The sequence below is a fragment of the Miniopterus natalensis genome, chromosome 1 (assembly GCF_054644295.1).
Source record: "Miniopterus natalensis isolate mMinNat1 chromosome 1, mMinNat1.hap1, whole genome shotgun sequence".
Taxonomy (NCBI): Eukaryota; Metazoa; Chordata; class Mammalia; order Chiroptera; family Miniopteridae; genus Miniopterus; species Miniopterus natalensis.
The window spans coordinates 1946911-1972131 of record NC_142081.1 but is presented as its reverse complement, the minus strand read 5'-3'; the positions used below and the strand labels follow the sequence as shown (position 1 = coordinate 1972131).

Sequence of the window (25221 nt, the reverse complement as noted above, 5' to 3'; positions counted from 1 at the left end):
AGTAGTATTATGTCCTTTGTCTTATAAGTGACTTCCTGGAGAAATCTCCTAGAGCTTGTAATTCTGCCCACCATGTGATCTGTGATCTTATTTCTAAAGCATTTTAGCTGAAATATAATGCTTTTCCATACCCTCTTACTTCCTTCAAAATGACTAAGTTAGAACGTACACAGCACCGTTTTCTCTTAAGAGAAAACGGAGGCTCAGAGATCACAAGGGTAGGAAAATCACCTCCATTACAAACATTTGTTGACACTGAACCTCAGACGCACGAGCGCCTAGCTAAGACCCCCAACTCCTACAACAACCAAGATGCTGATTCTTGAGCTCCTCAGGATCCCTAAGGACGGGCTCGGTAAGCGTCTGAATGCACCTGCACCTGCTGTTACAAAGATCCGCTCAGGGTCCGGGGGGAATGGAGGCAGGAACACCGTCCAGGCGAGTGGTCTCACAGGTATGTTTATTCATGCCAGCAGGGAAACGGCACTTCTGCAATACACAGTGTGTCCCATGTTCCCATCTAACAGAGCTGAGGTTTGCTGCCAGGCCGAAGTTCCCCCGAGGTGCGCTCCAGGCTCTGCTGGTTAGTGATGACCATGAGCAGGTTTGGGACTCGGACCTTTGAAAGAAGCATAACACGAATACATGTCAGGAAGAGCAAGCAGACTGTATTTACTGTCGGCATCAGCAAGTCAGAAAGGGTCAACAATGCTCAGTGGTATGAAGTACGGAGGTTGTTTCTACTCAGAACGCCCCGGGAGCTTAGGGTTTGTGCGATCAATGGGTGTGCACGCAGATCACCTGCAGGCACAAAGATGGAAGGGTGGGGAGATGTCTCCTCCCCAAAGGTCAGGAGCAGCCTGGGTGTGCAGGACTCAAACGACTACAGTTTCACTGTCACTTGGGAAGCAAACTGGAGACCCTCCCAGCACGAGGGCCTCAATTCAGGGGGTGCTTCCCACAAACGCACTGGCCAGGCAGTGTGCTCCAGCGAACTCGGGTGCCCCACCCCTGGTGCTGGCCACGCGACCAATCCATTCTCTATCATGCTGCAAACAAGAGTTTTACTTGGCCCAAGGGGGTGAGCTCAGACCACAAGCAGAACTTCACGTTCCGAAGTATCCCCATCACACCTAATACGTTTACTGAACCGAGAGTCAACGTCAACTCAGGGCACTGATATACCCTGTCCTCAAACGGTGTGATGGTGTTTTCATTCCCTACCCACTTATTTATTTATTATTTATTTTTTAAAAATCCTCACCCGAGGATATTTTTTCCATTGCTTTTCAGAGAGAGAGAGGGGAAGGGAGAGAGGGAGAAAGAGTTTGAAAGAGAGAGAAAGAGAGAAATATCGACATGAGAGACACATCGATTGGTTGCCTCCTGCATGTACGACTGGGGCCTGGGGATCGAGCCTGCAACCCAGATACATGCCCTTGGCTGGAATCGAACCTGGGACCCTTCAGTCCGCGGGGTGATGCTCTAACTGCTGAGCCAAACCGGCTAGGGCATCCCCCACCCATTTAAAAAGCAAAACTCTTACCTTTCAAAGCTTTTGCTCTTTTATCTAAAATAAAAAGAAAGACTGGTCATATTAACGCTTCACAAAAAGCCTTTAGTCAGTTCCCTATGGAAATCAACATCTGACTATGAAGGTCACAGCTTGGGCAAGGCCAATATAGGACGCTCTCAGAACACAGGAGTTACCACATCTGAGTCAAGAAACAGTACGATTCCCACCACAGATGCTCTACAAGTGGCTAACAGTCCTCCCTCATTTGTGGGGCTCTTTACTCCCTACCACACCCCAAACCCAGCCTTGCAACTTAAAGTTTTCTCCTTTCTTTTCTCTTTTTAACCAATCACTTATTAATACATGACTGGGCCCCATCTCTGCTCCGCTGAGAACCAAATGGTCACCCTGCCCTAACTTTTAGTATGAAAATATTTCAAACACTCAGAATGAAGAAGAAACCACAAAACACCGTATGCCATGGCTTCGCCCCCAAGTAGTTCAGTCTCCTTTGCATTCAAACCACCACAGTCACACCTAAGGAAAGCCACAGTTCCCTGATATCCAGGTCTTATTCCCCAATGGTCCCCAATGTCGCGTGGCGATGTGTGCTCCCTGCATTCTAACGGAGGTCCACTCGTTCTGATGGTTACTCCTAGACGAGAAACACAGTCTCCTATACTATGGACTGCAATTCCTTTGGAAGGAATTCTCCCTGACCTCAAAGAATTGAGCATGGGGAGACTTACCAGCACTCCGGATCTTGTAAATGATGAGGCTCATCAGCCCCATCCCCACCCAGATCTCCTGGTAAACCTGGGTGTAGTAGGGCTTCATGGGGACCCAGACATTCTTAATGAGGCTCTGAAACATCTGGAAAGAAACATAAATATCAACATGACCATGGTTTCAAACCAGACTGGTGAGAGATTTCTTTCCACTTATTCATGAAGTTCATTCATTTCCCACAACTCATCAGGGATCTGCTCTGATGCCCCCCGCACCCACACGGGGCTTCTGCTCTGGGCTCTTTGAGCTGCACTCTCCCCTCAATGCCCCGACCTTGGCCGTCACAGCATCAATCCGTCACCTCCCCTTCCTCAAGCCTGTGCCATCCTGCAGTGTCAAGTGTCCCCCTGAGGGCTACCCTCCACTAGTGGTGTGCCCCAGATCACATACCACTCTTAAACACCTTTTAAATTGAGAACCAGTGCATTTGTGTTATCACACTAAGAAGTGCTGGCACTTGAAGCTGAGTAAGAACATGGCTAAGGCGAGGCGAGTTCCTGTGAGACGAACACCCAGGCCGGGGCACAGCGACCAGCTGCATCTCAGTGCTGCCTTTTAAATTTCAGCTGTGCTGAGGTTTAACTAACATATGAAACTGTAACATATTTAAAGTATATGTCGTGGTGGCGACTTCATATACGTCTGCATTGTGAAAGGGTTTCCCCATACAGTTAATAACACATCCATAACCTCACACGTTGTGTGTGTGTGAAAAGTTTAAGTTCCATTCTCTTAGCAAAGCTCAATTATTCAATATAACAGTGTTATTAACTATGGCCACAGTGTTCTGCCTGTACCCCAGTCCTGAAGCCTTTTGCTAAACACAGAGCAGACAGCTTACGATAAGGTGACTTCCTAAGAGTTGCAATTATGACATGACTTATTTCATGAATAAAGACATTTAACTAATTATTGGATTTGATCAGTAAAAGCCATCAATTTCTGAACTTACACAGTTTACTTACGTGTAGGTCTCAAAGTAATGCTTTTTTGATGTTTATAACTTACTACAGACTCTAAATGAGACACCCTTACTTCAATTTTTTTTTTTTTTTTTAATATATCTTTATTGATTTCAGAGAGAGGAAAGGAGAGGGAGAGAGAGAGAAACATCAATGATGACAGAGTCACTGATTGAGCCCGCAACCTGAGCATGTGCCCTGACTGGGAATAGAACCCCGATCGCCTGGATCCCAGGTTGACGCTCAACCACTGAGCCACACCCAGCGGGGCCTCACTTTCATTTTAATAAGCTTTGTAGGAGCCCTGGCCAGGTGGCTCAGTTGGCTGGAGCATCGTGCTGCACTCCAAAAGGTTGCGGGTTCGATCCCTGGTTGGGGCATGTACAGGAGGCAGCCAATCGATGTTTCTCCCTCTCTCCTCTCCTCTCCTCTTCCTCTCTCTAAAAATCAATAAAAACACATATCCTGAGAATTAAAAATAAAAAACAAAAGGCTTTGTAACATCTGGCCTATTGCCCACAGTCATTCAAACCACTGTCAGGAAATCAGTAGACCTCGTTCTTCCCACTGTCCTTGAAAACGCTCCTTTGCTTCGTGGTGATGCAGGCTCACCCCCACTCCAGCTTCCTTTGACCTCACCACTCGGGCTACACAGAACGGTACTTCTCTCCACCTTCTCTGGTCTTCCACCACGGAAATCCGGACCCCATGATCACTGTTCATTTAGCAAACGTGAACTGAGCATGTACTAGGTGGTGGCGTATGTGCCAAGACCCTGAGGTCAGAATGCACTTGGAGGGTGGGGAGGACTGGAAAGGCCACTGTGGCTGCCCAGATTCAAACCCGGGCTCTGCCACTTCCCAGCCAAGTTAAACTGCCTCAGTTTCCTCCCCTGTAAAGCAGGGATAAAAACAGTGCCCACCTCGAAGGGTATGGGGATGAGTTACTCTGCATCAGGTATTTAGTGTCTGGCGTCCTACACTGAGTGCTTGTTATATAAAGTATCACCACTGGACTATGGAAGGGAGGACAGGCCAGGTCATTTAGGGCCTTGGAGGCCAGGGGAGAGAGAGTTCAGCTTTTATTCTAAAAATGTAATGCCAACTTAACAGCATTCACAAAGTGCTTTCCACACATTATCTCCTGCGCTACTCCCCGGCCCCTACAAGTGGGTACTTGGAGGAGGCTGCCTGGCATCACCCTGGCCCCTGCTTCTTGTTACCATGAGAATCTGCCCCCATGCCTGGCTTCCAGCTCTTCCCTGGACAGAACTTACTCACCCTGAAGCTTGGCCCTTGGAGGACGTGGCTGTGGCCTCCTCCTGGGAGCCCTAACCCTTCCTGTCCCTGATCACATCGAACTGAGATGCCATCAGGAAGAGGTTCCAAGAAACCAACAGCCTGACTTGAGAAGGCGCCTGAGAAGATCCAAACAGGACCTAGAGGCAGCTCTGGGAGCCCCAGACAGGCGGAGCGCAGGGCCACCGAGGGCACCCCGCGGGCCAGAAGTCTGGAATCCTGGGTTCTGTGGGAACCAGCTCTGCCTGGACCTTGGGCAAGGCCCCGAAGCTGCCGGATCAGAAGCTACCTTCTCTGCGAAGCCGGGATACCTCCTCCTGCCCCACAGGGCGCTCAATGAAATCCGAGGAGACACAAAACCCAGCCTAGTGCCTGGTGTTGGAGTAAGACCTCGGTAAATGACCGGAGCAACAGCAGAAAGGCCACCAACACCCAGCAACAGGCAGGACCAGAGAGGACGCTCTGGGCCAGGCCCTCGCAGAGCAGAGCGAGGCCAGAGCAGGGCCTGGAGGGTGCAGGGGCGGCAGGCGAGGAGGGACCGGAGGACCGCCAGCTACCCCGACGTTCTCACCGGCAATTACCCTGGGCTGCTGCTAGGACGCTGCGAACCCTTACCCGCCCCCTCCACGCTCCTTTTGCCCCAAGTGGCCACCTGTGGCTGGACAGACGACCTGCTCTCAGCATTTACGCAGCGAGAGGCCCCCCGCTCTCCGCGCGCAGCCCCCCGCGCACCCGCCTTCCGGCGTCGGCTCTCCAGCCCCGACCCTTCGAAGGCCCGGCCCGCTCAAAGGTCAAGCGAGCGGGTGTCCGCCGCGTCCCCCGCCCGCGACGGCCTGGGCAGGCCGACGACGAGCCGCTCGGGCCCCATTTCGGGCCCGTCCCCTCCCCGACGTCGTCCGCGCGGCACCCCCGGGAGGCGCGGGGCTGCGGGAACCTGAGGGGCGCGGGGCTCCCGGCGGCGGAACCCGCACCGAGGGCGCCCCGCCACCCCAGCCCCTGCACCGCCTCCTCCGGCTCCGGGGTCCGCGGTGGAATCGCTCGCACGGGAACCGGGGGGCCCGGCCCAAGGTCAGCGGGGGCCGGGGCGGAGGCGGGGCCGCTCGCCGCCGGCTCCCTCCGCGGGCACGTCCGGCCCCGGGCCTCCGCCGGCCCCCGTCCCGTCCCGTCCGGCCCCCCGCTGCCCGGCTGCCCCGCGCCAAGCGCCCGACCGGGGTCCCGCACTCACCTCGCCTCAGGAACAACGGCTTCAGGCCGCCCCAACCGGCTCCGCTCAGCCCTCGGGAAGGTCACCGACCGCGCAGGCGCCGCGCAGGGCCTGTCGGGAAGGCGGAAGGAGCGGCGGCGCTCCGAAGCCCGCGCGCTTCCGGGGCCGCGCCTGCGCACCACAGCGCCCCCAGCGGCCGCCTCGGAGGCCGCAGGCTCGGAGGCGGGGTGCCCGGGGAGCGGCGTCGGCGGTGTCACAACCCCGCGGACGGACCGCTCCGATCTCCCGGGGGCGCGGGCGTTTCGGGGGTGAAGCCGCGAGGGGCGCGGGCACCGCGGGCGAGTCAGCCCACGCGAACGAGGCGGCCGTGTTCACCGGCGGTGCTGGAGCCCGAGAAACCGAGTCTGCGGCCCCCGCGGCTTACCCGCCGCGTCTCCCGCCCCGCGCGCGTTTAGGCGGCTGCTCCGCGCGTGGGCGGTCACTGCGCCCGACAGCGGTGGGCAAGCGTCGCGGGGAGGGCGGCCCACGCCGGGCCCAGCGGGCGCGGGCTTGGAAACAAACGCGACCGGAACCGTCGGCGGGAAATGGCAACAAATGAAACAAAAGGAAACCGCCTGCGGGGCTGGATACATTGTTACCAGGTGCGATACTAAGGACGCGCTGGATCCGAAGGCAGGTTGGAGGAAGCCCCCCAGACACGCGGGGGCAGGAGCGGGGCTCCAGAGGACGCGCAGCGGGGGTGCGCCCCAGGACGGGCGGGCGCGGCCGGGGTGCGGGAAGGGGCAGCAGCTGCCTGCGGGTTTTCCAGGAGCGATGGAAAGAAAAGTCGCACCGCAGACTCCAAAAGGCCGGATGGAGGCCCAGCAGGCAGGTGAATGGCAATAAACGAGCACCTCGAAACCTCAAAGTAAAACCGCAGGAAACTAAAAAGAGAGACTCTTCAAATAACTGCAGACCTGGAATTCAGGGCGTAAGGAAATTAACATTCAGTGAGTCGGGTGAAATGGCATTTCAGACGAACTAAGGCTGAGGGGCTCATCACTGAGACCCGCAGTGGGGAAAAAAAAAAAAGAAAGTTGAGAGCCCGGGACTGAGGCGGAAGGAAAGGAGCTCAGAGGGAAGGACGGGACGCGGGAGGGAAGGTCAGTGAACACGTCCCGTATCCACGCGAGGAAAGCTTAGGCTCAAGGGCAGAACTTGAACGGCTTCATCCTCCCAGGATTTTAGGGTAGTGGTTCTCAAAGTATAGTTTGAGGGTTTCCAGCCTCCCCCCCTCCCCGGGGCGGGGGAGGGTCACAACATTTTCATAATAATGGTAAGATGTTAATGTTCCTTTTCCCCTAGAATTCCCTCATACGTGTGTGGGGTTTCCAGAGGCTATGCTACTTGCGATGTCACAAGAGAATGAATATGGAAACAGGTATGGGAATCCCAGGAAGGCAGACGCCAAGAGATCTTTGACCATGTAAAAGTGTCGCTCTTTTCACACGGGGAAAAAAAATTTTTTTTTTAGTTACTTTTCATAAAATTATTCATTTAAGCCCTGGCTGGTGTAGCTCAGTTGGCTGGGCATCGTCCCGTGCACCAAAAGGTTGCCGGTTCCATTCCCCGTCAGGGCGTGTGCCCGGGTTGTGGGCTTGATCCCTGGTCGGGGAGTGGGGGGGAGGCAGCCGATAGATGTTCCACTCTCACATCAGTGTTTCTCTCTCTCTCCCCTTCCTCTCTCTCTAAAAATGAACCAAAAAAAAAAATCATTAAAAAGAATATTCATGAGGGTTGGAGTAGAAGGGTCAATGGGGGAAAAAGGGACGTCCGTAATTCAACAATAAAGATAAATTTTAAAAAGTTCATTTAACATCACATGGTTTTATTATTTTAAAATGAATTAAAAAGTAAGGTAGGTATAGCCCATATAAACAAAAGCTCTCTAGGGTCTTCAATTATTCTTTTTATTATTATTTTTAATAATGTTTCCATTGATTTTTTAGAGAGAGAGGAAGGAAGGGAGGGGAGGGAGAGAGAAGCATCTATATGAGAGATATTGATCAGTTGCACCGCATACTTGGCCCAACTGGGACCAAACCCGAAACCCAGGCATGTGCCCTGACTGGGAATCGAACCTGCCACTTTTCGGTGCATGGGACAATGCTCTACGACACTCCAGCTGACTCAGCCACAGCAGCCAGGGCAGGGCCAATTATTCTGAAGAGAGCAAAGGAGCCCTGAGATAAGCACCAGGCTTGAGAACCAATGTCTTAGAAAAAGTGTTTTAGACTTATAGTTAGAAAACTGCTGAGGACAGCAAACATCGTAAGCTATTTCAAGACAAGCTTTTGAACTTCAAAATCGACTTCAGTTGCAAATCCAACGCATCCTACACAAAACACATCTTCAAAGAAAACAGTGTTTAAAGAAAGGGCCACCCCAGCAGATTTACTCCACGTGCAGATGCTGCATTTTGTGGTTGAGAAGGTCAGCAAGGACGTGAAGGCACTTTGAACTTGGCTTCTCTGCTCCTGGGAGTGCTGCTTCTCCGAATCAACAGCACTTGTAATTGCTGTCAGCTGTTTTCCTTTGGGCGGGCACTCCCGCTGCTCTGGGAATGCACATATGCAAAACCTCTAAGGCCAGAGGCCTTCCCACCTGCTCAGCCTGGATGTCTCCAAGCCTATTAACAACTGTCAGCTGTCTCTTTCTAACTCGGAACATTAGACAGGAATGCAAGCGGAGCTGGGGTATGGAGCACCAAGACCTACTAAACCAAAGGAAGGGAGCTCCAAGCCATGTGGTCTCTGACGACACAATGTTAACTTAGTGTTTAGTCAGGAAAATGGCAGTTAAATGAGAACAAACCTCCAAACTGAAGAATCACCGACACATTAAACTAGAGTTAAAACCTCAAAACTCAATAGGACTGAAGGAGCTAGGAACCCCAAAGCATCCATGGACATAGGCAATGCCCTCAAGAAAATGTGTGAAATGAACCCTCTTCAGAAAAAGAGCAACTTCTACTTAAAAACATATTCATCGTGTCCGGCTGGGCGTAGCTCAGTGGATGAGCGTTGACATAGGATCCAGGCAATTTGATTCCCGGTCAGGGCACATACCCAGGTTGTGGACTCGATCCCCAGTTGGGGGTGTGCAGGAGGCAGGGGATCAGAGACTCTCTCATCATTGATGTTTCTCTCCCTCTCCTTTCCTCTCTCTGAAATCAATAAAGATATATTTACAAAAAAAGCTTAAACAACATATTCATTGTGACATCAACAAAGGATGGTAGCGTGTGGGAACAGTAACATAGTAACACAAATGTTAGGAGTCCCAGAGTTGTTTGGCTTCAATACAGTTTGTGAAATTCAGAGCATGGGCTAGACTTCTCATGACGTATGAAGTTGCAGTATTTTCCAATCAAGGCTCAAAGACATACTAAGAGTCTCAGTGACTCTACAGTTACATTTTTCTTATTTACTGAGAAACAAATTGTTTTCCCCTGCCAAAAAACATGTGTCAGGGGCACATTTTGGAGGCTGCAGTACTTGGAAAGGTCAGAATACGAGGCCCACAGCTCGTAATATAAGTTAGTGGTGTGGCCAGGATTTGGACCTGGCATTCCTTGCTCGGTAGGGTAGTAAGAAGCTACGAAAATTCCTTGGAAAGTAGAATGGGGAAGCTGAGATAGAGTAATTTACAGCCAGATAGAGAAGGTCACCTCCCTAGAGATAATACCTAGGCCTCAGTTCTACTTAAGCTCCAGGCCCAGAAAAGCAATAAAACCAGTGGGCCACGCCAGGACCAGCTGCAATGACCAATGACCCCTTGCTTTGATGCTGACTAATCAGTAGAGACCACGGCCCTTAAAGGGCACACCTGGAAAACTTATGAGTATTTTGCTAAAAGCCTCCCCCGAGACCTCTCCAAAAATTCCCACCTGCAAGACAGAGATAAAAAAACCCTGAAGACAAAGGGCCCAGTTCCAGCTCTCCCTCTGGAGAACACACATGTGTCATTCCCTTCCCCCATCCTTCCCCAACAGGCAGGCATCTCCTAAACTCTAAGGGACCCCACCAGACTTGCAACCAGGGCACCAACGGGCAGCGGCAGCTCATCTCGTGCTAACCCCCTAACCTGTCTCCAATTCCCCCACGTTTCCTCCCTGAGGGTAAGCTAAAGCAGCCCAGCCTAGGTCTTTCCTGTTGCTGCTTCTACGCTAAGCCCATGTTTCACTGTCCCCAGCTTTAATAAACATACTGTCATAGTCACCTGGACTTGTGAAATTTTTCCTGCACCAAAGCAAGACCCCTCACACTACTGGCCACCCTGAGGCAGACCCGCTCAGGGCCAGGTCCCCTGTCCTGTAACAGTACAGCTCTGGGCTCATGTTTTGGTGTGAGAGACACCAATAGGACAAGCCCTCCTAGTCCGACCTCTGCTGCACTTTAAACTGACCTCTTACTTGGGCATATTTTTTTTGGGGGAGTGGGCATATTCCAGTCCTTAACTGGTGGGACTTCACACCGCTGGGGGGCGCCCGGCTCTTGACGCCCTGTACTGCTCTTTCCTGAGAGCCCCCGCTGTGCCCTGGGCGCTGCCCCATGACGGGGGGGGGGCAGGTGGCCATGTCCTCTTACTCTCCTTGCCGCCCACCTGCCTTTGCACACCTCCGCTGGACTTTCCCTCTGCCGCCTCCTCCAGGCTGCTTCCCAGGGTTGTGCCCTCTACCATCTTCCACTCGTCTAGAGCCCGGCTTGGGCCATTCGGGGGCGCTGGGGTTTTCAGCACCTTCCACTGGCTGGCGACCTCCAAATCCATGCCTCCCACCCCGTCTCGCTGTGGGCAGGACAGTGCACCTGAGAGGCAGGTTCAGAAATGAGTTCAGTTCATTCACGTCCTGGCCCTGCAGAGCCGCTGCAGGGCCTCAGCTCAGCCCTTAGGGCAGACTGCCTGCCTGCGGGCACCTGCAGGCGTCCTCTTAGGTGCCGTCTCCCCAAGGTGCCTTCCCTGACCTCCTCCTTGCTCCTCTCCCCCCCCTTGCAAGACGCAAGGTGCCCCGGTTTCGCAGCCAGCTGCCAACAAGACAACCCCAAATCCACTCCCGAGCTACTCCAGCGCCCTGCATGGCCCGGCGCACACAGCAGGCGCTCAGTAAGTGCTGCGCCTCCTTGGCCTGCAGCGCCGTGTGGGAACCCTTGGGGGACGGTGGAAACTCGGGGTCCGCCTCGCCCCTGCCCAGAGGCCTGAGCGGCCCGGGGTCACGCTGCACAGACCCGGGGCGCCGCTAGGGGGCTGCGGAGCTCTGAGCCCAGAGGACTGTGAAGGCCCAAGATTCCGTGCGCGCGCGCGCGCGCGTGAGCTGGGCGAGCCAAGCTCCCAGCAGGCTTAGCGAGTCGCTGCGGGGCAGGGCGGGGCGGACTGCACGTGGCCCTGGCGTGGGCGCTGGCGCACTCTGATTGGAGGGCCTGGCGTGGGGCGGGGCCTTGGGCACGTCGTCTACGCCAAGCCGCGTTTCCGCCGTCCTCCCGGAGTCGTCGTCGTCGTCAGGTGCCGCCGCTCTGTGGGGCGGTTGAGGCGGCGGCGAGGCCGGGCTGCGACCATGCTGCGCAAGCTCACCGTCGACCAGATCAACGACTGGTTCACCATTGGCAAGACCGTGACGGATGTGGAGCTGCTGGGCTCGCCGCCCGCCTTCCCGGCCGAGGCGGCCAGGGACGAGGCCCAGCGCCGGGACCAGGCCCCTGAGGCCGCCCACGCCGCCCCGGCCCAGGCGCAGGCGCGGGCCCAGGCGCAGGCGCGGCAGGGCGCGTGGGGGAGGTAGGAGGCCCGGCGAGGCGGCGGGTGGGCGCGGGGCCCGCGCCGCGGGAACTTGGGGTCCGTGGGCGAGTCCCTGGCGCCTGCCGTCCGGGTGGTGCCTGGCCGTACGTCCTAAAGCGAGCTGGCCGCAGGCGAGCCCCCTCCTGCCGACCTTTCCCTACCGGAAGCGGAGTTCTAGTTTTTTGTCAATAGGCTGTTCTTCTAAGAGCAGCTTAGGTTTACATAAAAATGGAGCACAAAGGACAGTGCCGTGCGCTCCTCCTCGCCCGGCGTCCCCCCCCCCCCCCGTTGCCAACGCTGCAGTGCGCTGCGTTTGTTACAGCCGATGACCCGGCGTGGGTGCGTGATTAACAACGCTGGTGGGTTTGGACAGACGTGCGAGGACGTGTGCCCCCCGTTGGTGTCGCGCAGAGCAGCTGCACCGCCCCGGAAACGCCGCTGCTCCGCCCGTTCGCGCCCCGCCCCTGGCGGCCGCCGACCTTTCCAGCGGCGAGGTCCCCAAGGTCCTCCCCTGGGCGTCCCGGCGGGCAGCCTTTTCAGATTGGCCGCTTCCGCATTGTCTTTCCGTGGCCGGAGAGCTCACTCTTCTTTTTTCTCTTTAATCCTCACCGAGGATGTTCTCTCCTCTGCTTTTCAGAGAGAGGGGGAGAGAGAGAGAGAGAGAGATGCATGTGAGAGGGACACATTGATTGGCTGCCGCCGCAGGCGCCCCAGGCGGGGCTGGGGAGGGAGCCTGCAGCCCAGGCCCGTGCCCTGGGCCTGTATGAACCCAGGACCCTGCAGTCCTAGGGCCCACACGCTGTAACCACTGAGCCAGACCTGCCAGGGCTCACCGTTTTTTTAAAAAATATATCTTTATTGATTTCCGAGAGAGGAAAGGAGAGGGATAGAAAGATAGAAACATCAATGATGAGAGAGTCATTGATCGGCTGCCTCCTGCACGCCCCAGACCGGGGATTGAGCCGGCAACCGGGGCATGTGCCCTGACCGGGAATGGAACCCCAGTTGCCTGGATCCTAGGTCGTTGCTCAACCGCTGAGCCACGCCCGGCTGGGCGGGCTTACTTTTCTCGAAGGGCTCAGTAGTACTCCATGTGTGGCTGCACCACAGTCTATCCCTCACCCACTGAAGAACTTGGTGCCTTCCAAGTTTTGGCAACTATGAGTAAAGCTGTTGTAAGCACCCACGTGCGGGTTTTTATGGGGTCAAAAGTTTTCAACATGAGTAACCACCACGGAGGGTGACTGTTGGATCTTTGGTTCGGTTTTATGAATGCTCGGCCTCCTTTTATTATTTGACTTAAGTAGCTGTTGTCTGTTCATGTGATTTTGGTGGAAATAAAAAGGCATTAGAAGATGCCCTCTGTTTTTAGAAGACCTAGATCTCTCTGGTGGGTAGAAACATCTGCTCCCTCTTTCAAGGCCCGGTGGGGAAGCACCTCTAGCTCCAGAGTATCTGCGTCGCTGCTTGGCCCCTCCCCCCGAATTCAGCGCCGTTTACCATTCGTTGAGAGAGTGGGTTTTGGGTTTCGATTTTGTTAAGTTGATCTTGTCTGTTGCTCTATCTGATCTGGTGGGTCAGGTTTTCAAGGCCTGTTTCAAGCCTTTGCAGAGTCAGGTGCGGCTTGGGATCTTCGGTGAACTTGTTTCCTGGAGGCAGGGAGGGGAAAAAGAGACCATGTGCAGCTTTGAAGCGGCTGCTCTGTCCATGCTTTTGCACACTTGGTTCCCTAGCGCTGCTCGGCTGAGTGACCCCGCAGGCTGCTGCCTCACTGCCCCCGCTCGCTCCCTAGGCTCAGAGGACGAATCGACACTGCTGCCAGCCACTGTGACGTGGTACTGGGAGTTGCTGACCTCTCAGAAACTGAAAGTACATATTTAAGTGCCTCTTTGACTACTAAGGGCCAGGTTTTAGAATTTCCAGTCCTTTATGGACTGAGACTTTTTCCCCCCAAATATATTTTTATTAATTTCAGAAAGAGGAAGGGAGAGGGAAAGAGAGAGACATCAATGATGAGTCTTTGATCTGCTGCCTCTTGCATGCCCCTACTGTGGATCGAGCCCACAACCTAGGCATGTGCCCTGATGGGGAATTGAACCGTGACCTCCTGGTTCATAGGTTGACGCTCAACCACGGAGCCATGCTGGCCAGACTGAACTGAGGCTTTTGTAAAAGCAATAGAAATGAAATTTCAGAGTAATGAAAAGACAAAATACAAGCCCCATTTAAAAAATTATTACAAGCCTGGCCAGGCGAGGCTCAGTGGTTGAGCATTGACCTAGGATCGAGGCGATTGGGGTTTGATTCCTGGTCAGGGCACATGCCCGGGTTGCGGGCTCAATCAATGACTCATCATTGATGTTTCTCTCTCTCTCTCCCTCTCCGTTCCTCTCTCTGAAATCAATAAAGATATATTTAAAAAAAAATTATTATAACAAATATTTTAAAAACCTTTTTGTCTAACATTTAGCTTATTGTTATTAGGTAACTTTACCGTTAATTAAAGTATTTGAGTATCCATTTTGTACCTCCTACCCATAGCTGGAGAGGAGGGATTGAGAGGGAGACAGGAAGAAGACAGGTAGCAGAGCTACGTCAGGAGTTGTCTTCCCTCTCTGTGAGCACTTCGCTGGTCACCTGAGTAGTCAGCCCTGGCTGGTGGAGGGCACTGGGGTTTTGAGTAGAGCTGTGATGTGGTATGACTGCAGCTCTAACAGGGTCACTGCTGTGTTGAATGTACTGAAGAGGGCCTGGGACAGAAACTGGAGGTCAGGGAGGAGTTTGTTGATACCACCTGTATCAAGGTTGTGTATCAACTTGGTTGCTCCATGGTGTGCAGATAATTTGGTCAGATATTCTGGATGTTTCTGTGAAGGTATTTTTTGAATGAGATTAACATTTAAGTTGGTAGGTTTTGAGTAAAGCAGATTACCTCCCATAACCTGGGTGGGCGTCATGCAGTCAGTTGAAGACTTGACCTCCCCGTAGCAGCTTGGAATTTAGATCTCAACATAACTGCTTCTTGGGTCTCCAGCCAGGTGGCCCACCTACAGATTTTGGATTTGCACCTTTACAGTTGTGTGAGCTAATTGCTTAAAGTAGACCACTCTCTCTCTGTATGCACACACACATCCTGTTGGTTCTGTTTACCTGGAGACCCCACCAATATATCATCCAAGCAAGAGATAGGGTGGGGCTTAGATCAGGATGGTGGCATGGGGGGGTGGTGAGCAGTGGTGGAATTTGGGATGTTTTCTAGGAGTGGCAAGGACTTTGTAGTTGGGTCAGATACAGAATGTGAGTGAGGAAGCAATCATGGGTGACAATGAGGTCTCTGGCTGAGCAATTGGAAGGTGTTGCCATCCACTGAGAAGGGCAGGATTGCAGTGGACTGGTGGATGGTGGAGTCCCAGGAGTCTGATTTTGAACATGTTAACTTTGAGATTCCTGTTAGACTAACATTAAACGTAGCTGAGGAAGGAAGTCTGGGTGGAGCTAGACATTTGGGAGTTTAAGGCTTTGAGACCAGTTAGATGAGGTCACCCAGATTCTGTGTGATAGATCCTGGTGGGTGGGTGCAGAGAGGAGAGGTCCAAGGATCCACCTGAAGCATTTGAACGTTTAGAGGTTAATGAGATGGGATGAGCAAAGGAGACTGAGGGACAGCTCGGAGGTCAGAGGAACACCAGGTGAGGGAACCACTTAGGTAACAGCTCTTGCTGTGTTTTGCACGAGCATCTCTTAGTGCTTTTATGAGGTTGCTTCATCTATTGTTTTCCCCACCTTAGAACTTCTTGAGGGTATAGATTAACCCCCAAATCTCCATTCTTTGTTCCTGGCATATAGTAGGAATTCAGATATCTGTAGGATGAATGAACTGCCTTAGTATGTCCTGATTATTGACTGCTTATGACATACCAGGTCCTTATTCTAGATGTGATGAAAGTTGGCTTTTTCCCTAAGGCGTGTGTGTGCAATCAAAAAATATCAAACTATCCTGGCAATTCTACCACACATATTTCCAGAATAAGAGTGTCTCACTGTTTACACTGCCAGCAGCTGAACTAAATAAACCACCATCATCTCTGGCCTGGATCGTTGCACAAGTCTTTTATTTGTGGTTTCCTGGTATCCCTTCCTTGCCCCAGTAATTTATTCTAGCACTGAGAAGAATGCCTGGCCTGAGATAGGTACCCAGTTAATTTGTTGAATGAACAAATTCTTGAGTAAACATTCACACCTAAGGTTTGAGCTCAGGTGTGACTTTTGGGGGGATAGATTGCTATGGGAATGAAATTTAGACTCATTGTGGCTTACTGGGCAAGTGTCCATCCCCCTGGCACCTTCCTCATCTGCTGCTCCCTTCCTCTGCTCTCCCACCACGTTGGCAATTTTCCTGTGTCTTTTTCTTAAGATTTTTTAAAAATTGATTTTTAGAGAGAGAGAGAGGGTGAAACATGGATGTGAGAGTGAAACATCAATCAGCTGCCTCCTGTTTAGCAGCCCTGTTGGAACTCTTGCTGGCTGCTTTCTGGTTTTCTGCCCAGTCAGCAGCTGTGTACGTGGGGGACATCAACCTGTCCCACAGAGAGTTCCCACTCTGAGAAGTCTTACAGCAGCCAAGGAAGCCACAGGCAGTTACGAAAACTGAAGGACGGAGCAGGAATGAGAGGTGTCTCTGTTTAGATCACTTTGGGTTTCTCATGTGCCTGTCATCAAACTCTGGTCAGCTTGACCCCTTTTATTACACGGTTAGGATTGAGACCAAAGCGAGGCCCTTTCAGTGGTGTGTGGGGGGAACAAGTCAGGAGGGGTTTTGAAGCCTATTTAGCTCCAGTCTTGATTTGTTCCTTCTTTTTAGATGAAACCCTCCAAGTCTCCAAATATAAAGTTACAGACATTAGGTTCCTTGGAATTATCTTTAAGAGTAGCAGAGCTCTAGCACTGGATCATAAAAATAAATATGACTAATGAATAGTTTTCTATTTTAATGAAATTATGGAATTTCAAATTTAGGTAGTAAATATTTTGCTTTTTTTGGCTTTGTTAATTCTCACATGGGGATATTTTTTCCATTGCTTTTCAGAGAGAGTGGAAGGGATGGGGGGTGGAGAAAAACATCAACGCAAGAGACACCGACTGGTTGCCTCCCTGCATGAGTTCCCACTGGGGCCAGGGGGCGAACCACAACCCAGGTACGTGCACTTGACTGGGAATCCAACCTAAGACCCTTCTGTGCATGGGCTAGAGCTCTAACCCTTGAGCAACACTGGCTGGGGCTATTTTGCCATTTTAAACAAGCACCCTATTGGTTTAAAGCATATGTCAGTATTGTTTACTTGAGCATAGCAGCTACTAATGTTAAACCAGGCATCTCTTTTTTCCTGATAGGACACAGCTGTGTTTTTATACTTTCCCTTAATCTAGTTGAGATTAAAACGAATGTGAGTGTCAGGAGGAAGCTTTGTCTTCACACTGCTGCTGTTCCTGCCTCCTGAGTCTCCCCTCCTGCTGAGAGGGTGTCAGTGTCAGAGGAGAGAGGTTCCTTACCACTCATCTCTCTTGTTCTACTCCTACCTTCCTCTTAGAATCAAAGTCAGGGTTAATGCCAAAGTTTCACACTGAATCCGCCAGATTTCATGCTAAATAAATAAATGCCTTAGTTCCTGTGAGGTGTTGGGAGATGTAAGAAAATACTTCAACATTTTCTTCAAAATATTTAGGAAACATTTTAGTTTTTAAGAAACATTGCATTTTTAGAGAGGCTCAAAGAGGAACATGGATCTAAAACACAGGACACATCCTCAAGCATTTTAACCTTGACCTCACAACAGAGAGACACGTGAAGTCATATCACCTTATTCTGAATATAAGCATCTGAGGTGCAGTGGTCCTGAAATATCTCTGGTCAGACAGCCTAACGGGGCGGGTAGTAATACGGCAGGTTCCACGCCTGGTGTGAGCATGTGGGCAGCCTGTTCTCCGTGTGTCTGTCCACGTAACTGGAAACAGTGGGAATCTCATCCTTGTCTGAACTTGGGGCGCTGTCCCCTGGGCATGCAGGGTGAGCAGGGCCCCCCACACCCCCTGCTGCCAGGCCCCCCAGCTGCCTGCCTTTCTCAGAGCTACCCAGGGTGTCTTCCAGAACTTGCTTGAAGATGTAGACGATTTCCCAGGGCAGCACATCATTCTCTGCCAGGACTTCTCGAAACCTAGAGGGAAGGCAGTGACGGGTAATCAGTTCAGACAGTTCTTTGCCATTTCCCTTTGTCTCTGGCATGCAGCTATGTAAGGAGACCGTGTAGCGCTCCCCACCTCGCGGGTGTCTAGTAAAGAGACTTCAATGTGATTTGAACACATTTCCTAGCTGGTGAGATACCAACAGATATTTCTGTCCAGCCTCTCAGGGGTTCCAGTTGCTGGGAATTTGATACATGGGATGAAAGAGTTTACATGATAAAGGACAGTTTCTAGTCTGAATATGTGAGGTGTCAGACTGATGGGACAAGTGTCACGCGGAAGAAGGTAGTCTGTTACCTGCTGAGGATGGTCCCTGTTTGGCAGGGCTGCACTTGTGAGCAGAGCGCTTCAAGTTGTCTTTGCTCCCTTGCTGGGATGGTTGTGTGGGGGTTCTGGTAGGTTCTCAGCCAGGTGTAATCCACGCCTGTTCTCTTCACTTTGTGTTCATCACTGATCTCTTGTATTAGTCTCTCTCGCTCCTTCAGATGCCATTGTAGCTCCCGGAGCAGCGTCTTGGTAACTGCATCCGAGCCAGGGCGGTGTGTGGGTGTGTAGGGGTTGTGTTTTGGCCATTTCATCCAGCCAAAAAGTGGCATTTTTAGCCTGTGGAAATATTCTCACTCATTTATTTGCATCATATGTCATGGTTCTGATGAGCAGATATTTGTCTCTTCATAATAAATTTGCCAGAAAAGTGAATGAATTTTTCACTCGTTACATATACAGGTCAAAGTAAGATTAGAACATGGATTAAAGTCTTTTGATTTCTAACTAGGTCAGTGCCAGAAACCAAGCTTTGAAAATACTGTCATGTAGCTAAGCAGAAATGAAATATACAAAGTTAGACATAATCTGCAGACTGAACGTTTCTGAAAGTAACACTTAACACTTGCTTTAAAAGTTCTTAGGAGGCTTTAAAATATTAATGTGCAGTAAAGTGCCATCCAGAAACACCCTTTACTCAGGCTCTAGACAGACAGGTGTAGAGCTTACCTGCTACTTGCGGGTCCGATGTGGTGGTGGTGACTGGTGATGCGGCGGGTCTTACTCCTGCACGCCTGCTGCTCCTGACTGTGCCCCTGCTGAAGGATGAGCTCCTGACTTACCCACGGAAGCTGTATTTGAAATAAATAACTTTCTATGTTAGGAATGAGGTTGTGAAGTCTTACTGTGGAGAGAATGCTTATTAATTCACCTTGTAAGCAAGCTCGCAGAAACGACAAAAATAACTTACTACCGAATCTTCACCAATTATATAACGGTTTGCCTTTTGAATGTGGCTCAGTCATCTGGAAAGATGCCGGCAGCTCTGGTTCTGGACCTCGATGCGTTCGGACATGTGGGGTAGGGAAGTGAATGCCAGCACTGTGGATGTGCCCCCAGGACGTGAGGACTGTCGCCTGCTGCGCCGCCTGCTGTGTGCTGCTGCAGGTCACAGTTCAGAGCTGTATTTTTGTGCCTCTGGAGCTCTAAAAATAGCCATGTTGCTTTGATTCTTCAGTTTAACTTTCAGGCCAGTTAGAAGCCAGGTCACTGTCCTCTGTAATGAAAGCAGGAAAACAGATCAGACTTGACTATTGGCAAAATGCACACACTGAGAAAGCTCCTTATAACGGAGTAAAATAGGCAGGGATGCTGAGCTCAGTTGCGTATGAACTATTCAGTAGATGTGGCATCTGTACTTGCTTTTTTCCTAAATGGTGGTGTGTTTAAGCAGGTTGTAGTTCTAGAGGACATTGTATGCACGTACGTAGATAGCTGACAGACATTGTAATCTCTCCATAGACGTGGCGATGAGGCAGAAATAGATTAAGGTCAGGAAAAATGGAGATGTGAGAACATGATTCATTGTAACGGTCACCTCCTGTTGGGCGAGCACCGTGTGTAATGGGCCGGGGCTATCTGCTGAGGAGTGGACAGGACTTCTGCTCTCCAGTTCTGTGTCCCCTGACGGCTGTGGCTTTTCCTTCTATGATATTTAAGAACATTCTCTCTTGCCTTTTCCTCCAAATGAACTGTGAGGAATGGACACAGTTCACGTTAGAACTGCGTGTTGTGCGTGATAGGGAGTGATGTGTGTGGCCGCCCAGCAGCTCCCACTGCTCACGGGGTAGAAAATGCCAGATGTCAGACTTGGTTATCTTCAGCCGGAAGGTTTTCACATTGTCCACGGTTCTTGGAAAAGTTGTCCTGACAGACTGTCCTATCAGGCCTCCTCCTGCAGGACTGTGACCCCTGCCACTGCTTCCTCTGAGTGACCTCCTTCTATTGCTGCATTTTCTATGTTTGTCTCAGAAATGATAAAATCTCGGGATGTGTTGGATGTGGAACAAATATGGGGTTTCTGCTCGGGGCTCTGTGCAGTCTTGCCTCACCCCTTCTTACATGGCCCCTTCTGCTGTGCCCAGGGCATGCCTTTTGTCCCGGCCAGGCCTGGTGCCCTCATGCGCTGTGCCCTCTGCCCCTCCTTTGGCTGGGTCCCCGTGCAGACCTGCCTGGCCTCTCATTTCCTTTCTGACGTTTGCTGTTTGTCACCTTATCATCCTGCTGGCATTGCGTCTCTCCTCGCCCCCTCATCTCTGGCTGCTGCTTCTCTGGGGACCTGTCACCGTCTGACACACCGCGCTACCTCTCTTCCCAGCCAGACTGCAGGCTGCAAGGACAGCATCTCAGGACAGTGCTGGCCTGCAGTCAGACCTCAGTGATGGCTTCGCTGAGTGAACTAAAGAGTAGATATCAGGGAAATGGTAACCAAAACAATGCTGAAGGGCCATTAGTATCACATAAGAGATGACCCTAATGCAAGTAGCATTTTACTAAAGTGAACCTCAAACTTATTTATTTTTCAACCCTCACATCACATGAGGACTTTTTCCACTGCTTTTCGGGGTGGGGGGGGGGAAGAGAGAAACATCGATGTGAAAGAGAAGTTGACTGGTTGCCTCCTGCAGGTGCCTCAACTCTGGGCGGGGAGCAGACTGCAACCCAAGTATGTGCCCTTGACCAGAAATTGAACCCGAGACCCTTTAGTGTGCAGGCTGACGCTCTAGCCACTGAGCCACACCAGCCAGGGCTCAAATTTTAATATTGGTATCACAGTCTTTTCTCTGACAGCAGTGAATTCTAGTGAGACATTGCTCACAAAAACCCAGTTATATTTATACATAATTTTCATGTCAAAGTGCAGTTTTCTCACTGAATGTTTTGGACATTTAAAAAAATTTGGTTTTAGAGAGAGGAAGAGGGAGAGAAAAAACATCCATGAGTGAGTGAAACATTGATCAGCTGCCTCCGGTATGGCCTGACCAGGGATTGAACCCACAGCCCAGGCATGTGTCCCCACCAGGAATCGAATCAGCGACTTTCTGGTGTATGGGATGATGCTGAAGCAACTGAGTCACACTGGCCAGGGCTGTTTTGGACATTTTTATGTATTAATATGAGTACAACCTCACATGGCATTCTTTAGAAGTGATAGATTAAGTAAGAGTATGCCATAGTTTATCTTGTCCCTCTGTTAGACTTTTTTTTAGGCTTTAGTATCACAGATATGATGAAAAGGTACCCTTCCTTCCTGGAATCTCTTAGAACCCTCCCTGTCACAAGTGAATATCTGATAGACCTGTTATACCTCCTTCTCTGGGAGGACAGCTTCATGAGGGCTAGTATCTGCTTTGTTTACTGTGTGCCTCTGGTCTGAGACTGTGCCTCCCATGTGCTGGTGACGGCCAGCAATCGCTGAATGAACCGAGGCTTCGGTGCTGGCCTCTGCACACGCCTCTTGTCCCCATGTGCAAATACTGCTCTGAGGAAGACACGGAGGGGACAGGTGCTGTCTGCAGAGCTGTGGGTTCTAACAGACACTGGCAAGTGGCCCTCCCCTCTGAGGAAATGTCAGACCCATTTACCACCTTCCCCATAATCTAAAGGTTGTTGTTGTTTTTTGCCAGTTGAAAGATGAAAAACATGATTTCTCATCATTTAAATTAGCATCTACTTGGTAAATGACTGGGTTTGAGTGTATTTTTACTTGTTTATCAACCATTTGCATTGCTTCTGTGACCTAATGAAAAGCATTCGAGAGTTCCTCTGGTGCAGGGGGATTCCGTGGTGTTTTGGAAACTGTACTAACGTGTGATATTGTTGCAGGCCACTTAGTCAGAAGAGTAAGGAGTTGGAGTACATTAGCAAGTACAGACAGCTGGAAGCACAAGAATTTGACATGCATGGTAGTGACCACTCAGCCAGCGGGCCAGGTAATGGGCATCGTTAGCTGTTCCAAAATAGGGTGTGTGAGCTATTTACACGTTAAAACTCTAAATTCTTTTTTAAAGTTGAATTTATTGGAGTGACATTGGTTACTAACATTATATAGGTTTCAGGTGTACAATTCTATAACACATTATCTGTACATTGTGTGTTCATCACCCCAAGTCAAGTCTCCTAAAACATTAAATTCTTAAAAGTCTAAGAAATGTAGTATTTTGGTGAATTCACACTGCTTGTTAATTTGGGATTTTGGGGGCTAAATTAATCATTTTTTTCTCTTTTAAATATAGTTCCTGAATAGTCTGTTCTTTGGAAGATTAATAATGGTTCTTTGCTACTAATTAGAAATTTATTTAAAAATTGGTATTGGTTTTTTTGTTAAATCCTCACCAGAGGATATTTTTTCCATTGATTTTTAGGGAGGGAGGGAGGGAGAGAGAGGGAAACATCAGTGTGACAGAGATACATCGATTGGTTGCCTCCTGCATGCGCCCTGCCTGGGGATGGCAATTTACTTGCAACTGAGGCACATGTTCTTGACACAATCAAACCAGTGACCCTCCGGTGTGCAGGTTGAAGCTCTAACCACTGAGAATGCCAGCCAGGGCTGTAGAAACTTATTTTGAAAATTTAATTTCATGGTTAAATCAGTAATGCAGGAATTAACCTTATTTTCTATAACAAACAGTGTCTAGATTTTAAGATAAGTAATGTTAGTATATTATCCAGTTAAAACCCATCACATCCTGTTTGGAACCTCTAACCACTGAATTTTTTTGTTAGACTTCATAGTGGAGTAGCTTTGTGAACAGAAACTAGCATGTTTTACATTTCCAGATTTTTCTAGTTCATGTAAAATATTTTAATGTTAATGACCTCAGATAAAGAGACAACAGAAAACTAAACAGCACATTTTGAGGTTGGGGTATTTCTCGTGTCTTTGACCTGTGTGGTCTGTGATTTGCCTTAAATTATCCATTGTCTCTTCCTTGAGAGTATAGCCCCGGGGCCTTCCCCCTCTCCTGCCTTTGGCTTGCTGCTGTCGCTCAGATGAGAGCCTCATAGCAGTGAACACTCTCTGGTTCCTGTCCTCCCTCTGGCACTGGACAGGGAGCAGGCTTGATCTGTGCTGGTCTGCTTCTGCCGTGACCTGGAAATGCTGGCCTGCCTGGTGTTGCGTGGAGGGAAGAGCGTGGTGTAGGCACCACGTTAGGGCTTCTGGGCCTGCAGTCAGGGAGGTTAAGTCCGAGGTGCTGTCAGGACGGCGCAGTGGACCAGGGCTTCAAGGCTCAGCAGAAGTACAGCTGCTGCCTTTTTGTCAGCGTCTCTCCCTTTGGAGAGCCCCTGCCTCCCCATGCTTGTCTGTACCCTGTCTTCCAGCAGAGTCTGACCCAGGAGCCCTTCCCTCGTGTCCTCATTTACCCGCTGGGTGGATTCTTACCCTTCCATAGATCATGTGAAGAAGACCTGTTATTTATTTTTCTTAGCTTTATTTTTAAATTATTTATTGATTTTAGGGAGAGAGAAGGAGGGAGAGAGAAACATTGATTTGTCGTTCCACTTACTGATGCATTCATTTTGATTCTTGTGTGTGCTCTGACGGAGCGAACCCGCAACCTTGGCATATCCAGACAAAGCTCTAACTGACTGAGCTACTGGGCCAGGGCCGAAAAAGGCCTGTTATTGATCGAGACACCTCCAGCATCAAGAATGGGAAGGCGTGTGTGTGTTTCTCTGTTTTTGTAAATATCTCTGTTCTTGTGTTTGTGGCCTGGCCTGGATACCCAGCCTCCATTCAGAGTTCCAGATGCTTTAATGACACGTAGGAGCCCTTTGTAAGTTAGCAGGTGTTCACATGTGGGGTTTGCTTATACTCCGTGTTTGAAGGTAGTCTGATTGGCTTTAAGGACTCTCAGCTGAGAGTGCTTCTGGAGGGGGACTGGGAGAGGCTCATGAACCAGCTGGGAAGACAGGGAGGCAGCGCTGATTGTGTCTCACAGGCTGAGAGGAGTCATGGAAAGAAAGTGAGGTGTGACAGTGGGAGAAAATGCTGGTTGTGGAGAGTTTGGCATCAGTAGTGAGACTGAAAAGATTAGAAAGCTGTCCAGGGCAGGACGTAGTGGGTGTCCCCAAAGTCAGTGTTCTCTGATGGCCCAGAAAGAACACGTATCCACAAAGAAGCTACATTTGCCCTGAGAGATTATAACAGCTCTGGCTTTTATTGATTTCAGAGAGGAAGGGAGAGGGGGAGAGAGATAGAAACATCAATGATGAGAGTGTCATTGATTGGCTGCCTCCTGCACACCCCTTGGTGGGGATGAAGTCTGCAACCCGGGCATGTGCCCTGACTGGGAATCAAACTGCGATCTCCTGGATCCTAGGTCAATGTTCAACTGCTGAGCCACTCCTGGGCCGGGTGAGGACCGTTTTTAATCAGCGAGTACTGCGCTTTACAGGTTGTGTGTCGCTGAAGGTAGTGCTGATGCTGAGCCTATAGCATCGGTGCTGTGACAGAGGGTTGGAGAGTGCACTACTGACATAAACTACAAGTAGTGGGGACCCTGCTCACACTGTTCCCTGTCGAGTGTGTCTTTTTGTATGTGTGAGAGAGTATGGTGTATGTCTAGGTTAGAAATCACATTGGGTTGTTTGCCTTGGTTTTTTTCAGATAAGAAATAGCATTGTATTTGTTTGTTTTGTCTGAATCCAGGTCCAAGGCCACCTTTGACTAAATTAAGCAATGTTACGTGCATCCCAGAGACAACATATAAATATCCCGATTTGCCTATAAATCGATGTAAGGAAGAGGTAAGAGTATTCTTGTCATGATGTGATTTTGCTGTGCGAATAAATGCTGAGGCCCAACACTTTTGTTTTATAGTCAGAAAGTGTCAGGTGCCAGGCGAGTGCCCTGGTGTGTGCAAGGCTCTGTGGAGCAGAGGTGGGTGCCCTGGGTGGCGGGCGGAGGTGGTTTGTGTGAACACCACGTCAGGGGGCTTCCTTGGGCTGTGCTTAATTTGTTCAGCACCCGGAGCTGGTCTTCTAACATTTGGTTTGTTGTCTAGTCTTCCTTCTGGAGTAGCTCCGAGCAAACACCTGCACACCCCAGGAGAGTCTCACTTGATTCACTGTATG

At 50.6% G+C, this 25221-nt stretch overlaps 3 protein-coding genes across 4 annotated transcripts in view; 1 reads left to right on the top strand and 2 right to left on the bottom strand.

Annotated features, from left to right (window-relative positions):
* Positions 1-443: 443 nt before the first annotated feature.
* ATP5MJ (ATP synthase membrane subunit j) lies at positions 444-5839 on the bottom strand. The gene is made up of 4 exons (XM_087813730.1): positions 5791-5839; positions 2266-2389; positions 1547-1570; positions 444-619 (listed from the first exon to the last, which is right to left on the bottom strand). Exons 2-4 carry the CDS (start codon positions 2387-2389, stop codon positions 585-587), a joined length of 183 nt encoding a protein of 60 aa, XP_087669856.1. The 5' UTR covers positions 5791-5839; the 3' UTR covers positions 444-584.
* Positions 5840-11359: 5520 nt separating this feature from the next.
* Positions 11360-25221, top strand: part of TDRD9 (tudor domain containing 9) — a 57605-nt gene continuing 43743 nt past the window's right edge. Inside the window, exons 1-4 of one of the 2 annotated variants that reach the window (XM_087813726.1) lie at positions 11360-11568; positions 15323-15334; positions 21967-22073; positions 24797-24894. In XM_087813726.1, coding sequence (XP_087669852.1) covers positions 11360-11568; positions 15323-15334; positions 21967-22073; positions 24797-24894 — 426 coding nt within the window. Of the gene's footprint in view, positions 11578-15322; positions 15335-21966; positions 22074-24796; positions 24895-25221 lie in introns of both variants that reach the window. The other variant, XM_087813725.1, reaches the window with a different exon arrangement.
* On the bottom strand, positions 17495-18452 carry RD3L (RD3 like). Its single transcript, XM_087829419.1, has 2 exons — positions 18115-18452; positions 17495-17789 (listed from the first exon to the last, which is right to left on the bottom strand). Exons 1-2 carry the CDS (start codon positions 18411-18413, stop codon positions 17495-17497), a joined length of 594 nt encoding a protein of 197 aa, XP_087685545.1. The 5' UTR covers positions 18414-18452.